Source organism: Mauremys reevesii, linkage group 4 (genome assembly GCF_016161935.1).
Source record: "Mauremys reevesii isolate NIE-2019 linkage group 4, ASM1616193v1, whole genome shotgun sequence".
Lineage (NCBI taxonomy): Eukaryota > Metazoa > Chordata > Testudines > Geoemydidae > Mauremys > Mauremys reevesii.
In genome coordinates this window covers 32,993,130-33,011,187 of record NC_052626.1, presented here as the reverse complement: position 1 = coordinate 33,011,187, position 18,058 = coordinate 32,993,130, and the positions used below count along the sequence as shown (strand labels likewise).

The window sequence follows — 18,058 nt, the reverse complement described above, 5'->3', positions numbered from 1 at the left end:
CTTAAATGACTCAAACTGTACCATAGAATCTTTATGGTTAGTAATTCCATGCTCTAATAATAAGAATATAGCAGTAGGGATATATTATCAACCACCTGACCAGGATGGTGATAGTGCCTGTGAAATGCTCAGGGAGATTAGAGAGGTTTAAAAAAAACCAAACAACTCAATAATAATGGGGGATTTCAACTATCCCCATATTGACTGGGTACATAGCATCTCGGGACGGGATGAAGAGATAACATTTCTTGACACTTTAAAAGACTGCTTCTTGGAGCAGCTAGTTCTGGAACCCATAAGAGGACAGGCAATTCTTGATTTAGTTCTAAGTGGAGCACAGGATCTGGTCCAAGAGGTGAATATAGCTGGACCGGTTGGTAATAGTGACCATAATATGATTAAATTTAATATCCCTGTGGTGGGGAAAACACCACAGCAGCCCAACACTGTAGCATTCAATTTCAGAAAGGGGGAATACACAAAAATGAGGAAGTTAGTTAAACAGAAATTAAAAGATACAGTGCCAAAAGTGAAATCCCTGCAAGCTGCATGGAAACTTTTTAAAGACACCATAATAGAGGCTCAACTTAAATGTATACTCCAAATTAAAAAAACATAGCCAAAAAAGTGTCGTCATGGCTAAACAACAAAGTAAAAGAAGTAATGAGAGACAAAAAGGCATCCTTTAAAAAGTGAAAGTTAAATCCTAGTGAGGAAAATAGAACGGAGCATAAACTCTGGCAAATGAAGTGTAAAAATATAATTAGGAAGGCCAAAAAAGAATTTGAAGAACAGCTAGCCAAAGACTAAAAAAGTAATAGCAACAAAATTTTTAAGTACATCAGAAGCAGGAAGCCTGCTAAACAACCCATGGGGCCACAGGATGATCAAGATGCTAAAGGAACACTCAAGGATGATAAGGCCATTGCAGAGAAATTAAATGAATTCTTTGCATCAGGCTTCATGGCTGAGGATGTGAGGGAGATTCCCAAACCTGAGCCATTTTTTTAGGTGACAAATCTGAGGAATTGTACTAGATTGAGGTGTCATTAGAGGAGGTTTTGGAACAAATTGATAAACTAAAAAAGTGGTTATCAAATACGGCCACCATGGCCACATGTGGCCACCAGGGGCTTTTCTTCCAGCCACAGTCTCCTGGGCAGTGACTGGGGCGCAAAGCAGTACCTCTCCCCCTGGACCACCAGAAGGGGTTGGGCCCTCCCCGCATCTGGAGCCACAAACACCAGATAAGCATGCAGCATATGAGTTTCCCACCTTCCTGGGCGGGGTGGGGTGCGGGGGGTGAGGCTTGGATTTCAGGCTTCAGTGTGAGACGGCAGGTGGCAGGCTCCGGTCATGAGACTTTGAGCTCTGGCCCCAGACCCCAGCCACACGGTGGCAGGTGCCAGTTCTGGGATCAACCCCAGCATTGTCCCTGGCCCGCACAGCCTCCTCTGGTCCTGGGCTCTGACCACGCGGTGGCAGGTTCCAGCCCTGGACGCTGGGCTCAGCCCCCACCCCATTGCCGCTGGCACCCACTGTCTCCCTACCCACATCCCCATCCAGGGCTTAATTTGTCCCTGACTTGCCAGGGCTGAGTAAGTCTGCTGTGAAAATTTGTATGGTTGTTAATATCACTTTTCACAGCCTCCCAGCTAGCTAGGAAGTCTGCTATGAAAAGTGATATTAACAACCATACAAATATTACTTTTCGCAGCAGCAGACTTGCTAGCTAGCAAGTCTCTTTTTTTAAAAGGCAACCAAAAGACAAGAATCTGCAAAGTACCTTATGTGTGTTTCTATTCTGTTTGGGTCCAGTAAAGAATAGAGAACTGTACATTATTTTTATTATTGAATCTGATTTGGACATATATATGTGCATAATTGTTTTTTTTTACTACTTACTAAATACTAAATGCTTACTAAAGTATTTTAAGAAAAATTGTCATAGGGCCATGAGCAAGAGTTTGAACAGAATGTTGAACATCATTAAGAAAGATTGAAAATATCATATTGCCTCTATATAAATCCATGGTATGCGCCACATCTTGAATACTGCGTGCAGATGTGGTTGCCCCATCTCAAAAGAGATCTATTGGAATTGGAAAAGGTTCAGAAAAGGGCAACAAAAATTATTAGGGATATGGAACGGCTTCTGTATGAGGAGAGATTAATAAGACTGGGACTTTTCAGATTGGAAAGCGACAACTAAAAGCGGGATATGAGAGAGGTCTATAAAATCATGACTGGTATGGAGAAAATAAATAAGGAAGTGTTATTTACTCCTTCTCAGAACATAAGAACTAGGGGTCACCAAATGAAATTAACAGGCAGCAGGTTTAAAACAAACAAAAGGAAGTATTTTTTTCACACAATGCACAGTCAACCTGCGGAACTCCTTGCCAGAGGATGTTATGAAGTCCAAGATTATAATAGAGTTCAAAAAGAACTAGATAAGTTCATGTAGAATAGGTTCATCAATGGCAATTAGCTGGGACGTGCAGGGATGGTGTCCCTAGCCGCTGTTTGCTAGAAGCTGGGAATGGGCAACAGGGGATGGCTCACTCAATGATTACCTGTTCTGTTCAGTCCTCTGGGGCAGCTGGCATTGGCCACTTTGGTCTGACCCAGTATAGCCATTCTTATGTGATCTTATGCTTGCCCTCCCTATATTTCCCCTTCTCTCCTTTGTTTGTGAAACTCACTTTAAATTATAAACTTTTCATGGCATGAACGATGTCTTCCTATGTGTTTTAAAACACAGGAATGGCCATACTAGATCATATGGTCCATCTAATCCTGTATCCTGTCTCCAAAAGTGGCCAGCAGCAGTTACATCAGAATAAGAAACAATGAGATGCATGGATCTGAAGAAGTGGGTTTTTTACCCACGAAAGCTTATGCCCAAATAAATCTGTTAGTCTTTAAGGTGCCACCAGACTCCTCGTTGTTTTTGTGGATACAGACTAACGCGTTTACCCCTCTGATTTCAGAGTAAGATGCAAGAAACCATATAGAAGACAGAGTATTCCTTAATTATATATAAGGAAAGGTTCCTTCTAATTTCCAGTACTTAGAGGTTGATTTATGTCCTGAAGCAGGAGGATTTATATCCCTTTCAAAATTTATTTTTAAATAAAGATTTACTATTGTAATTCTAAATATTCTTATCCATATACGTGTCCAATCTTACTTAATCCTGTTATGTTTTTGGCCTCAATATCATCTTGGGGCAATATCACAGGCAAATCATACAAGAAAATGTTTACTTTTCAGTTTTATGTTTGCTACTTCTCACTTTTATTGAATGTTTCCTTGTTTTGTATTATGAGAGGAGGTAATTAGTGACTTATCTACCTTTTCTATACCATTAATTATTTGTATATCTCTTATCGTGTTTGCTCTTAATCACCTTTCTATAGAAGATTTTTTTCCCATACCTCTAATCATTCTCTTTGCCCATTTGTGAACCCCCTCTTTGCTTTCATTTTATTTATTTATTGATAGGTTAACTAGAACCAAACTCTGTATTACACGGGATGGCTTACTATTGATTTATATAACATTATAGCATTTTCAGTATTCATCTTATACATCTTAAATTTATTTACCTTTTTTTGACCACTGCTGTATATTGAGCAGAAGATGACATTGAGCTTTCTTTAGGTGATACCCAGATCTTTTTCTGATTTGTTTCAATTAATTTAGAACCCACTAAGATGCGAGTAGTTCAAATTATTCCCTCCAGGGTGCTTTGTGTTGCATTTATCCGAACTTATTTTCATCTGCCATTGGTTTTCCTGTTCACCTAGGTAGGTCAGGTTTCAGTGTTCTTCACAGTCTTGAAGAACATAAATTAATAGTCATCTGCATATTTTGCCACCTCACTACTTAGTACCTTAGAAACTTGTGGCACCCCACTATGAAATTTTTGCCAGGATTAGTATTGACCATTTATTCCTAACTGTGTTTTGTGTCTTAAATATGATGTGACAATCAAAATAGCTATTTCCTTAGCTGTCTCTTCTGCTGGGCCTTGGCAAGGGTTTTTTTTGGAAGTCCAAACCAGTTGCCAACTGATAAATTATAAACAGTTTCTAGCACAATTGGACCCAAACCAGACTGGGAACTTTGGATGCTTCTGCAGTAACACCTCATACTGTCCCATCTGAACGTGTAACATTCAGAATTTTCTTCATTGCCACCAATAATTTGGCTTTTTTTCTGCTAGCTGTTTGTTGATAAAGAATTGATATTGATAAGTCTCTAGCATTTGGGATAAAAGCCTAAGACAGGGCACTGGAAGATACTATGGAGTTTCTGTATATATTCTTTGTTTTCTTTTAGATTTAGAGAGATCTCTCTCTAGACAAACGTAGAAGGAGGAAGTAGGTTGAGTCTTTTCCCGTCGGCCAAGACAATCCTTTAGCAATTCTTTAATTTCCGTAGGGTTAATCATTTAAGAATTTGTCCTAAGGGAAGGGACGCTAGCAAAAATGTCATGAAAGGCCCTGTTAGTTCTCAGTTTGGGGTTCTGAAAAGGCTTGATATTTTGGACAAACAGGGCATTTTTTCCCCTCTCAGGGAAACCTATATTCTATATTTGACTAAGTTGAATTTACAGAAATGGTATCCTCTTCTGCAATGATTAAGATCTAGAATTTGTAAAACCTTCCCTGCTGCTGTTACTTCAAGGCTGAGGACTTTAACATTCAACATCACTGAGGTTATTGTAAAATAAATTATGAGTAAGAGCTTAGTCCTGGGAAATTTCCTATTAGTAGGTGTTTTGTATGTTGGTCATGGCCATTTTTAAAAGTTAACTATTTATTTTTACACTTGTGAGAATTTTCTTGAACATGCCTAGTGTCAAAATAAAAAACCCAACTTGTTTATTCTGGACTTAAAATCCCCCTTTTCCTCTTCCAAACTGATTTTTCTAGAAGTCAGTCATAAAAAAAAAAGTTTTGGTAGAGGAAATCACCCTCCACCAAAAGTCTTGTTATGAAGGGATAATTAAATTTTGAAACCTCTGCTTCATTGTGTGTCATTTTGGATGTCTGTGATCATAGACTTAATTATTTAACTCCAAGTTTGAAGTGTACAGTATAACTAACAGCTGTTCACTGCTGGCATCCAGCACTTAGAAAAAATGATTTTTTGGAAATTATATTTTTTAAATAAATAAGATCAGAAGACAGATTGGTACCTGAGTAGTAATATATCAGGTTTCATGATAGGTGACTTTGCAGTGTTACTACCTGTGCTATCAGTTCTGTAAATAAACAGAGGACTTCAGTCTCCATTATGGTCAACCTAATATCTTTCACCAGCAATAAATTCACTTGAAAAAGCAGTTCAGGTCAGAAAAATGTCTTTGTAAAAAAAAAAAAAAAAATCAGAACTTTTCCACCTCAAACAATCTTTTCCCTCTGTATATTCAGTCTTGACTGTTTATTATTCTTACCATAATACATCTATATTTAGTAGTACTGCAGAGTCAACAGAGCTGTAGAGGTTGAGATGCATTCTCTTCTGGATCCTTAGACGTGTTTGCCAAGTTTCAGATGCAGAATGTTTTTACTAATGATGTGCAAACGTGGAGAAAAAAAGAAATCTGGATTTTCGGATTCCAGATTGGTTGACTATGAAGTGTCAAACTTTGGAAGAGGCATTTTTCACTCATGAACTGAACAAATTTGAGCCCTGGTCCTTAAGACATATGCCTATGCTTAAATTCCATTGACTTCCAGACTACTTACAGTGCATAAAATTAAGCATGTACATAAGTCTCTGTAGGATCAAGCTCTTTCCATAAGTAAAGAGACTATAAACAGGAAACCCCACAATGTCACTTTCACTTCTAGATTAGACACTTTAAAAAATGTATTTTTAAAAACCAAACATTATAGACAACCCAGGTAATTTCATATACTATGAATGTAAAAATAATTATCTCCTGGCAACACAGTACATCAGTAGATTCTGCTTATCTAACTCAAAGTCCATTTAATGTTTCACTAGAATTATGTGTAACTGTGTTTGCTATTTTAGAGTAGTAATTGGTGATTATTACATTCTGAGAACCTAAAGTGTTTCTTATATAAGGTATTAATGTTTTTCTTCAAACATGATAATGTCTCAAATGTTCTTCTGATAGGCATTGTTCGAATACATTTTTCACCATGAAAATGACGTTAAGAATGTAAGTAATCTATACAAAATACATTTTTACTTGTACTAAATCTTATTCTGCCATGTCTGTCAGGTTTCAGCTGAACTAAGGCTTCTAGTGTTATTTTAGTTCTTAGGATAGAAAAATTGCAGCTTTAAGAAAATTCTTGTTCCAAGAATGAAAATGTCACCAATACTAAAATGTTAATGCCTTTATTTCCGAAGTCAAAATAGCATATACCCGCACTACCTTGAGCAGAGCTAGTGCACTAAAAATAGCCGTATAGCTAGGGTAGCACAAGTGGCGGCTCAGGCAAGCTGCCCTAACTATGTACCTGCCCAGACCCCCTGGATATGTACTTAGGCAGGTAGCCCAAGCAGCACTGTCCATGCGACCCCAGTTACACTGCTATTTTTAGTGCACTAACTCAAGCTAGTGTGGCTATATCTATACAAGCTGGATATCACGTCCTTTCTTCCAAGTGTAGATGCAGACTAAGAGTGAGGGAGAATTGTTTGGGATGGTATATGGGATAATACTGTAATTAGTAATAATGGATTGAACTTAAAATCAGGTAAATTACTGGCAGAGCTACCATGGGTAAGTCTGTATGTGCTGGAATCACACCTTTAGCTCCAAGTGTAGACATAACCACAGTTTTATACTATATTGAACAGTCACTGTTAAATTTGTTTACCTGTTGTTTAACTCTTCAAAAGTTATGTAAGCCAGTCTTGCAAGTTTTTTCTTACCAGCCCACACAGGTGAAGTGTGTTTTGTTGGATGAGTAAGATATAAAATTTATTATAACATACAAAGTATTTCTGGCACATTCATCACCATGGTATCTGGTAGGTTGTTCTTGGAGCTAAAAAAAAAAAAGTTCAGATCAATTTTACATGGTTCATTAAGCATTTATTGGCTTTTCTGCAACACCTAAAGATGCATTGAGCAAGGGGTGTTTTCAGGGGAGTGAAGATTAATTAAATTCCCAAGTTGCTTCTTCCATTATGCCATTTTGACTGTTTTCAACTAGTGAAGCAATAATTACCAGAAAACAAATGGTTTGTGTTGACGTAGATCAGAATTGTTTTCAGATGAAATGCTATGAATTGTTTAATCTTGCACTAAATTATGTCACTCATATGCTCTCTGCCAGTTTGATTGCACAGGCCTTTCTTGATATGATTGAATTTCAGTATACTAGCATCCAAAATACAACCAATCAGTGAGTGTCAGAAAGAAACAGAACGTGTAACATGTTAATTGCTACTAATTTACTTTGACATCAAGGAAGTGGGATTTTTCTGATGCCAACAATGATGGAAATACATATTGTTTACCAAGAGGAACTCTAGTCCACTAGTGACAAAGGGCTAACATGAAATTAATATAAATGAAAGTGAAACTATATCACTATATGCTTCCTAATGTGATTTCATAGATTAAGTCAAAGGCCAAAAGGGAACATTTGGATCATCTAGTCCATCTCCTGTATAAAACACAGGACCTAGAACTGCCTCAAAATAATTCCTAGAGCGCTTATTTTAGAAAAAAAAATCCAATCTTGATTTTAAAATTGCCAGTAATGGAGAGTCCACCACAACCCTTACTAAATTGTTCCAATGGTTAATTACGCTGTTATAAAATTTACACCATATTTCCAATATGAATCTGTCTAGCTTCAAGATCCAGCCATTGGATCATGTTACTCTACTAGCCCATTATCAAATACATGTTCTCCATGTAGGTACCTACGGACTATAATCAAGTCACCCATTAACCTTCTGTTTGTTAAACTGAATGATTGAGCTCTGTGTGTCTGTTGCTATGGCTTTTTTTCTAATTCTGTAATCAATCTTGTAGCTTTTCTCTGAACCCCCTCCAGTTTATCAACATCCTTGAATTGTGGACATGAGAACTGGACGTAGTATTCCAGCAACCGTTACATCTTTGCCAACTACAGAGTTAAAATAGCGTCTCTACTTGATATTCCCCTGTTGATGCATTAAAAGACATATTAGCCCTTTTGGACACATTGTTGCACTGGGAACTCATATTCAGCTGATTATCCACCATGATCCCCCAATATTTTTTATTTTTTGGAGTCATTGCTTCCCAGGATAGGGTCCCCTCTTGTGTAAGCAGAGTTTTACTTAGTGTTGGGGCACCCCTATCTGGTTGGGTCTGGGGATCAGCTCTCATCCAGTCTAGCACCTTCTTCTGTTGCTCACTTGCCCTGGGGCCCCCTCTTGCTCTCCGGGACTCAGGGTACTCTCTCTTCTTGACTCAGCCTCCATCTAGGTCACTATATCGTTTTCTCTTTCCAAGGTATCAAAGTCCTTCTGAACAGTCTGTCCAGATGCTGTCACAGGCAGTCCTCCCTGCCAGTTCTAAGTCCATGCCACTTTCCCAGTGGTTGGTAGGGGAACCCAGGCCCGCCCACTTCTCTGGGTTTTAGCCCAGAGACCCTATAATCAGCAGCCAAGCTCTACACAATTTCTGCCTTCGCTGCTCTTTCCCTGAGCTTCTTCCTACTCTGCATTCTACAGACTTTCTTCCTGCAACTCCTCTGGGTGAACCCTTTCTGAAGGGCTAGGATACCAGGGCTTTTGCTCCTTTCTGGATCTCCTCCAGCCCAGCTCTCTGTGTCCAGAGAATGAGTGTGGACTCCCTCCCTACAGCCCCTTTTTGCTGCAAACTTCCTGGTTTTATAAAAGCTCAGCCTGCCCCTGCATAGCTGGGTTTCATCATCAATTAGCCTTTCATCATCAATTAGCCTGGCTCTCCCCAAGGTGCAGCCTATATGGTTAATTGGCTCTTTCTGAGGCCCTTAACCCCATCAGTGCTGTGTGGTATGAACACCCCCATCACAGTGCCTTCCATTCTTTGTTCCTACATGTATACATTTAGCCCTATGAAAAAGCATATTGTTTGCTTGTGCCTCATTTACATGCAATCCAGATTACTCTGTATCAATGTATCATTTTCCACTCCCCTAATGTTTCTGACATCTGCACTTTATCCATGATGATTTTATGTTTTCTTCCAGGTCATTAATAAACATGTTAAATAGTATAGGGCCAAGAACTGATCCTTGCTGGCCCTCACTAAAAACACATTTTCAAAGATGATATCCTGTTAAATCTCAATGTAGTTGTAATCAGACATCTTTTAATCCATTTACTTTGTCATGTTAATTATGTATCTTTATAATTTTTTAATCAAAATGTCATGTACCAAGTCAGATCCCTTACAGAAGTTTAAGTATAAGATATCAACACTATTACCTTTACCAGCCAAACTTGTAATCGCATCTTGTCTTAAGGAACAGCAGCAAATATACTGTATACTGGTTAATAATCCCCGCCCATAGTATTGCCTTGGTATTTGCCAACCCCCAGCAAAGCACACTGGGTGGATGAAGGAAAGCACACTATGTTCTATTTTTATAACTGCATTTTTAAAAATGTATTAAGGCAAAGAATGTTAACATACACTGTAGTTGCTATGCTTGTCACCAAAATACACTCAGGACATTTCTCTTCACATGCGTTGATTGCATTTTGGCCTTTTCTTATTGTAATACCTATTTCAAATACATTGTGAGCAGGCATGTAATTTGACATCTTATGTACTCCAATAAACAAACAAAAATTAAGGGAGGTTTCAGTCTTAAGTGTCTTCCAGATATTTAAATCTGTGCTCCCTCCCCCTCCCCCCCGCCCGTTACAGTGGCTTCAGGTAGTGAACTTCAAGTTTTTTTACATTGGTATAACTAAGGTGATCTCATTTTTCATACTACTGTTTGCTAATGAAGCAAAATTATAGTTTTCTGCCCCTCCCCATGAAACTACAAAGAAGCCAAGATCCTAATGGAAGGCAAACAATTTTATATGTGGTCAATATCATTCACATTGGTATGAAATTAAGTCCCAATCCTGAAATGAACTCTGAACAACTAGATCTATGCATAGCACCACTGAGACTAAAGATTTCAGGATTTGATGGGTAGGATTTGATCAATATGTTTCCTTAGTTTTTCTGGAGGATTACACAAAGCAAGTCTCTCTCTTTCTAAGAATTGAATATGCTGGGACAGGTCCTCAACTTATGTGAAGCGTTGTAGCTTTGTTCAAGTCAATGCAGCTATGACAATTTTACACCAGCTGAAGATCTGGCCTGCTGTCTTTAAAGCTGTCCTAATTGTGCTAGCTGCAGGAGCAAGCAACTGGGAATAAAAACCCAGAAACACTTGCCACTTGGTCAACCTAATACTGGCATTTCAGATATACAGCTATCAGTTTTTTCTGTATTGTATACACAAGAACTTTATTAGTTTACTGTAAAAATACAACAAAACAAAAACCACACACATACAAAACAAAACACATACCCAAGAAACAGTTCTCTACTGGCCCCTGGTTTAGCTACTCTAATAGGAGTCTTCCATTTCTGATTTCTGTGGTTCTATGAAGTAGTTATGAAGAAATCAAGTCAATTCTGAGCTTCATGGCCATGTATGTCTATTTTCATAATATTTTGTTTAAAAGCTTTTTAGACTATTTCTGGTGAAACTGCTATAATGGAAGTGTAGCTTTTACTCTGACATCTTATGTTATAATGGAAAATGGAATTTCAAACAATTCTGCAGCTTGTATGTTTTATAGCCTTTCAATATAGTATAGACTATGATTCTTTCAGCACAATATGCCATGACCTGAAATCAGAAATTAAAGAAAAAAAGATAAACTAGAGCATCTTTCTGATTTTTAATCGGTGGAAATATGACCATTCTAATGGTCCCTGTTCAAGCAAAGTGTGTTGAATAGCATACTACCTTTCAAACATCCCTGATTGTGGAGGATTAGGAGGGAAAAAAGCCTTCCTATTTTTTTCCCCATACTCATTTCCTGTGTTATAGGAAACAGAAAACCAAGGAAAGCAGTGTTTCCCATTGCACACATTTGAAAGTGCACTGTACTCAAGTGATCCAGGTGGAAAAGGCCTGATATCACCAAAACCAAGATAATTTGTAGACTATCTCAAGCAGAACTACCTCAGCTCCTTTTTCTTTTTCTTTTTTTTTAAATTCAAGTCGCTTTTAGTAAATTTCCCTCAATCTCTGCAATCTCATTAAATGTGTTCCCAGGTTCCTCTTTTGCATTATGTATAACTGTTAAAAAGCATGTATGATTACATCCTGCTGTAATCCTTTCAAACATTTTATGATTCAATCTTCATAGAAATAAAGAAATAATCCTTCCGTAGTCTATATGTAAAAAACAATGTCTGTATGTACCAAAGCATCTTATTCAATATTTTTAAATTTTGCTGTTTTTTAGAGCTTGTATTTTTTTTCAGTATTCTTTGTTGAAACCTGGAAATGCCAGTTTTAAGGTGTGGGTGTGTGTCTGTGTATTTTTTAAAGGCTTTAGATTTGGCAGCACTTGCCACAGAGCATGCACAGTACAAGGACTGGTGGTGGAAAGCCCAAATTGGGAAATGCTACTATAGGTAAGCCATTTTTCTATTCTTCAGTGATTGATTGTGATCTGAGGAACATTAACTTTAGTTTCTTATAATTGTACAGTATTTCCTAAGCTTCAAAGTCAAATTGTATAGAGGTGGTCGTATAATAAAGTAGTTAAGAGATGGCAATATAATAAAATTAGAGCTGGACAAAGTTGGAATTTGTTTTACAGGAAATTCCAAAAATTGTTCCATTTTGAAACAAAGAATTGAAATGTCCTAGAAGGAAAATAAAAAAAATAATAATTTTGAAATAATCAAAAGCATTTCATTTAGAATATTTTGAAACAAAATTGATCCTGGGAGCACCCCAGGACTCATGTGAAGCTGGGAGCCTAGAAGCCCTGAGAGACATGGCTGAGCCCGGAGCATTGGAGCTTGGACTCTCAGGGTTCCTGCTGCAGAGATGGAAGCAGGCCCTGCTCTAGCTGAGGCACATCCAGGCTCATGGTTCCATGGCAGGGAATCTGTGAACCCCTGGGTGCCATAGGCGGCAGGTTTGTATAATTTTTGGTGGGGCCCAAAATGGTGGTGCCCCCCCCCGCTCACGCCCTGTAAGCCGATATAAAATGAAGCTACAACGCGTCAGCGCCACAAGATTACAAGGGTCAATTAAAAGTGGAAAGTCAGAAGCAGCACTTGCCTACTTCAATATACAGTATTATATTTTGTTGTACCTGTTGTGATGAAGTGGGAATGTTCTTAATATTTTCTCTGAATACTGTGTGGGTGCCTCAGTTTCCCCTGCAAGATGCCAACTGAAGGTGTTGGGGACAAAGAGATCAGGTGGCCTCCTTGTCCGGAAGAGAGACAGAGGCCAGAGGAGAGAGTGTCAGTTTGGAGCTGGCTGGGGAAATGGGGAGAGACTCAGAACTTGGTTCTGGGCTCCCCACCCCGCAAGATGGACCTGACCGAGGGGTTCTCTTTTCTGTACCAACAAGCTCAGTTTAAACTGTGTTCCCATCATCTAATAAACCTTCTGTTTTACAGTCTGGCTGAGAGTCACATCTGACTGCCGAGTTGGGGTGCAGGGACCTCTGGCTGCCCCAGGACCCCGCCTCGGCGGACTCACTGCGGAAAGTGCATGGTGTGGAAGGGCATGCTGAATGCTCTGAGGTCAGACCCAGGAAGGTGTAAGCTTCTTGCCCTGGAGACAGTCTGCTCAGAGAGGAGGCTCCCCCAGAGTCCTGACTGGCTTTGAAGGAGTGGTTCCAGAGCATCCCAGCATCTCCTTCCACCCCATGCACTTCTCAGAAGTCCACACAGGCACTAACACTCCCTCCTCTGGCCTTTGTCAAGAAGGCTAACATCATTTTGGGCTGTATAAGTAGGGGCATTGCCAGCAGATCGAGGGACATGATCATTCTCCTCTATTCAACATTGGTGAGGCCTCATCTAGAGTACTATGTGCAGTTTTGGGCCCCACATTGCAAGAAGAATGTGGAAAAATTGGAAAATCCAGTGGAGGGCAACAAAAATGATTAGGGGGCTGGAGCACATGACTTCTGAGGAGAGGCTGAGGGAACTGGGATGGTTTAGTCTGCAGAAGAGAAGAATAAGGGAGGATTTGATAGCTGCTTTCAACTACCTGATAGGGGGTTACAAAGAGGATGGATCTAGACTGTTCTCAGTGGTAGCAGAGGACAGAACAAGGAGTAATGATCTCAAGTTGCAGTGGGGGAGGTTTAGGTTGGATATTAAGAGAAACTTTTTCACTAGGAGGGTGGTAAAACACTGGAATGGGTTACCTAGGGAGGTGGTGGAATCTCCTTCCTTAGAGGTTTTTAAGGCCTGGCTTGACAAAGCCCTGGCTGGGATGATTTAGTTGGGAATTGGTCCTGCTTTGAGCAGGGGGTTGGACCTTATGACCTCCTGAGGCCCCTTCCAACCCTGATATTCTATGATACTCTAAACTGACCACCAAATTTAAGTTGCGTTTTTCCGGTCAGGTGAGGACTCTGGGGCAGGGCTAGGGATAAGGAACTTGGGGTGCAGACAGGCTGCCCCAGGGCTAGGGCCAAAGAGGACTCACCTCCACCCTCCCTGGCAGCAGCAAGCTCCAGGGGAGGGACCCCTCCTCTCCCCCGCAGTTCACTGCACATGCTCCTAGGGTCCCTCTCAGGTCCAGAAGGCCCACTCGGCTCCCCTATGGTGGGTACCGAGGGGGGAGGTTGCCATCACATATGGCCTCCCCTGCTGCCACCCCTCACCATAGCCTCACTGGGGATGGGGCTGCCCCTGCCTCAGGTGCAGCTCCCATGGGCCCTGCTAGCTACTAGACTGGGAGCCTCCCGGCCAATGGAATGGGCTGGGCTGGGGGGCGGAAGGCAAAAGGGGAGATTGTAGGGAGCTTTGGAGGAGGGGAGGCAGTGGGGGTGGGAGTGGGCTGGCACAAAGGGAGGGCTCTTTGGAGGAGTGACAGGGGCACAGGGGTCATTGGGAGTCTCTCGAGGGGGCAGAGGGTTGTGTGGGTCTCTGTGGGGCAGGGGGCTGTGATGGGCGGAGCCAGCTGCAACCTGGGTCTGCTCTGCGGGGGGTGTTGCTATAGTCCCCTCAGGAAGCTCCCCCCCATCCTGTGTATTTTATACCAGCCCCGGGGTGCCCATTGCTGCTCCTTTCCCCACCCACGACTCCATCTGTCTGTCCCCACATCTCCCCCGGCTGTGTCCGTCTGTCTGTCCCACAACCCCCAAGCTGTGTGTGTTTGTCCCCACCAACCCCCCACTCCCCGGCTGTGTGTGTGTGTGTCTGGCTGCCCCCACAGCTCACAGGCTGTGTCTGTCTGTCTGTCCGTCCCCCGTGTGTGTCTGTCCCCAACCCCTGGCTCTGTGTGTGTGTGTGTGTGTGTGTGTGTGTGTGTGTGTGTGTGTGTGTGTGTGTGTGTGTGTGTGTGTGTGTGTGTGTGTGTGTGTGTGTGTGTGTGTGTGTGTGTGTGTGTGTGTGTGTGTGTGTGTGTGTGTGTGTGTGTGTGTGTGTGTGTGTGTGTGTGTGTGTGTGTGTGTGTGTGTGTGTGTGTGTGTGCCCCCACAGCTCACCGTCTGTGTCTGGCTGCTGCTCACAATGGCTGCCCAGGGCTCAGCCGCTGCCGGTGGCTCGCTCCCCCTCCCTGCTGTGAAGGCGCGGCCAGGCAGCTCCGGCACCGCCCCCGGCAGCTCCCATTGGCTGGGGTTCCCAGCCAATGGGCTGGGAGTCCAGTCGCTCCTCAGGCCCCTCCCGGGAGCTGCCGCAGCCGCTGCGGTGAGTGAGACGCCGGGTGTTGCAAAGGGGGGACCCCCAGGACAGGTCCTGGGGCCCAAACATTGGTGGGGCTGAGCCCAGCTCCTGGATTATTGGTGGGGCCTGGGCCCCACGGGCCCATATAACTCGCCGCCCCTGCTGGGTGCCTGGCCCTGACACAGCCCATATAGTTCAGCTCCTATGGAACCATCAAACCTGGAAGCCATGTTGTTCCCAGCTGCCCACCAAGAGAGCTGGCCTGAAGCCTGCATTGTAGGCAGGGTTCCATCCAGATCCCTGCGTACATATCACCAGAAATTCAGTGGATCCAGTCCATTTCTGGAAAACGTAGAGAAATTGGCATTTTCTGGTGAAGCAGGGTTTGAGCTTGACTCATAATTTAAATAAAATGGTTTCATCTTTCAAATAAGGAGGCTAACTAGTACAGTATATATTTCATTAATAAGGAAGACTACAGTTTGGGAGTATTAATGAAAAAATGAGCAGACCCTGTCCCACAATCTGAGATAATCTCGAGGCTCCAATATTATGAGCACTGGAGCTTCCTCCTTGTGTTTGTCACAATTATATGCAGGGTTGATAACAGCTATTAAGGTTGCTCAAAACTTCCTAGTACAAGACGCTGTTTCCAGTCGCTTATAATTTTGCCAAATTTTAAACATGTTCTCCTTCCACAGAAGTGGCCTAACCTAATCACATCTGTTGGCTGCAGAACTTTTCTGAAGAAGTTCCAAAATTATATTTCAAATTTCTAACCACCAGTTTGTCAGAAGTTTGACTGCCAAGTGTTGAGTCAGACTGAGTGCATCACAAACATTAATGGATTTATTTTCACTGCACACTGTGAGATGAAGGATATTATCCCCATTTTACAGATGGGAACTGAAACACAGATTAAAGTCAAAAGGATCTATAAATTTTGGGTGCCCAGTTTGAGACACCTAGGACCTGAGATTTCATTATACAGTACTTTATATGTTTAGACTCATCACCTGTTGACTTCTGTTGCAGTTGTGAGTGCTCACCATTTCTCCAGTGAGACTGCAGGCAGGCACCCAGAAAGTCAGGAATACATAGTGACTACCTCTGAAAAGTTTGGTTTAAGTGACTTGCCTAGTATTATATAGGGATTCTGTGGCAGAGAGAGGGATAGATCCCATTTCCCCAGGCAGCATTTGACTGCCTTAATGATGAGACCATTCTTTTTCTTCTTGCTGTCCCCAGCTCATTCACTACACACATTCCAACTTCTGGAATAAATGAAGCTGGGGTCCTAAAGACAGGTTCCTTTCAATACATGACCCTGATTTACTCCCAGACTAGATCCATCCTGCATACTGAATGAGGCAGGAGTCTTGTGGAAAAAATAGTATGTGATCAAAAGTGTGTCAGTGCAAATGCACAAGGGGGCTGAATTAAGGTTACAAAGGCAATTCTGGCATTTCCTAACTTTTGAACTTGGATTTTCTTTTAGCAGGTGCATACGCGTGAACGATCTTTTACACCCCCACTGACTCCCACATTACTTTTGGCACTTTAATGAGTTCTTTTTAATTTGTTTTTAGTGGATAGTGCTTTGTTTGAACAAGTTATATTATTGTTGAATAAAGAACTATCTGTATGTATCTATTATCTCTTAGGTTAGGATTGTACCGTGAAGCAGAAAAACAATTTAAATCAGCTCTCAAGCAGCAGGACATGGTAGATACAATACTGTATTTAGCAAAAGTAAGTAGATATTCTCAAATCAAATTAAATCTGCCTGCTTTAGAATAACTTGAAATTCTCATCTATACATGAAAATCCAGGGGGCAGCCGAGCTGGGACTATCCAACATGATACATTTTTCAGATTGTGTAGCTTTCCAAATCCATTAAAAATGTATTAAAATAAACCAATCTTTTCAGAATGCAATTAACTTAAACAGCAGAACTGACACAAATAGAACAAGTTATTTTTCAGACTTCCATTGTATAAAATTTTAAATTTTGTGAGAATAAGTTTTTATTTTAAAGGATTATTGATGAGCTTTTTTGGCTATACGTTTTTCCCCACAACTTGTCTTATTCCAGTTCTTTAATATCAAAATGGTGATGAATGGTGTGGGAAATACAAAAGTCAGTACTGAAAACAGAAGACTCACTAGATTGTTGTTGCCTCAGGCTCAAGCATTCATGTACTTCAGACTATGACCTCTACATGGATTTGATAATTTGTGATTAGCAGAACTCTTTACAAAAGCAAGAGCATAGTTTAAGTACTGGATTTCTTTGTGGTGTGTGCAAGTCTCGAAGACACCATCTTCTGTTTATGTTCTCTCCGTCAGCAAACCCCAATCAGAATTATACAGATGAGGAATGACTAGAGTTGCTGTATTTAATGTGTAGCTATCTGATTTTTTAGGAAAACAATGAAATAAACCAATAAGGGTGACTAGATAGATCTAAAAACTGGTTTTTCAACTGACATCAAAATAAGAGGAATTTATTGGTAGCCGTCAGAAAGACCTTGAAATTGACAACATTGTATCATAAAGAAACATCATCAGGAACGGCACCAGGGTTTCTGGCGCCCTAGGCAGAATTTGGGAGGAGGCGGCATTTTGCGCGCTCCCCAGGGGGCGTGTGGGAGCTTCCGGTTCTGCTCCCGTCGCGCCGCCGAAGAAGGACCCTCCGCCGAAATACCGCAGGCGACAGCAGCAGTCGTTGCCGAAACGTCGGCTGTAGCTCAATTGCCTGCCGCTGTTTTCCGCTGCACGTCAGCGGAGGGTCCTTCTTCGGCGGCGCGACGGGAGCGGAACCTGAAGCTCCCGCGCGCCCCGTGGGGAGCGTGCAAAATGCCGCCCCCCGAATCCTGGTGCCCTAGGCGATCGCCTAGGGTCGCCTAATGGAAGCACCGGTCCTGACCATCATCACCATTCAAACACCAAAATTGTTGTTTATGGTAGTGCACATGATGTTCTAGACATTTTTCCAGACATTCAAGAAGAGACAGGCCTGCTCCAGGAAACTTGCAGTCTAAGGACTTGTCCACACAGTTTGTGGGCAGAAAGACTGTGTCAAAGCACACTACAGAACTTTTAGTATGTGGTAGCAGGGTCCACATGGCCAGTTG

At 41.6% G+C, this 18,058-nt stretch overlaps 1 protein-coding gene across 3 annotated transcripts in view; it reads left to right on the top strand.

Moving 5' to 3' along the window:
- Nucleotides 1-18,058, top strand: part of TTC8 (tetratricopeptide repeat domain 8) — a 72,357-nt gene that overhangs the window by 39,386 nt on the left and 14,913 nt on the right. For all 3 annotated transcript variants that reach the window (XM_039537047.1, XM_039537046.1, XM_039537048.1), the window contains 3 exons: nucleotides 6,161-6,205; nucleotides 11,607-11,692; nucleotides 16,585-16,672. In XM_039537047.1, coding sequence (XP_039392981.1) covers nucleotides 6,161-6,205; nucleotides 11,607-11,692; nucleotides 16,585-16,672 — 219 coding nt within the window. The remainder of the gene's footprint in view (nucleotides 1-6,160; nucleotides 6,206-11,606; nucleotides 11,693-16,584; nucleotides 16,673-18,058) is intronic.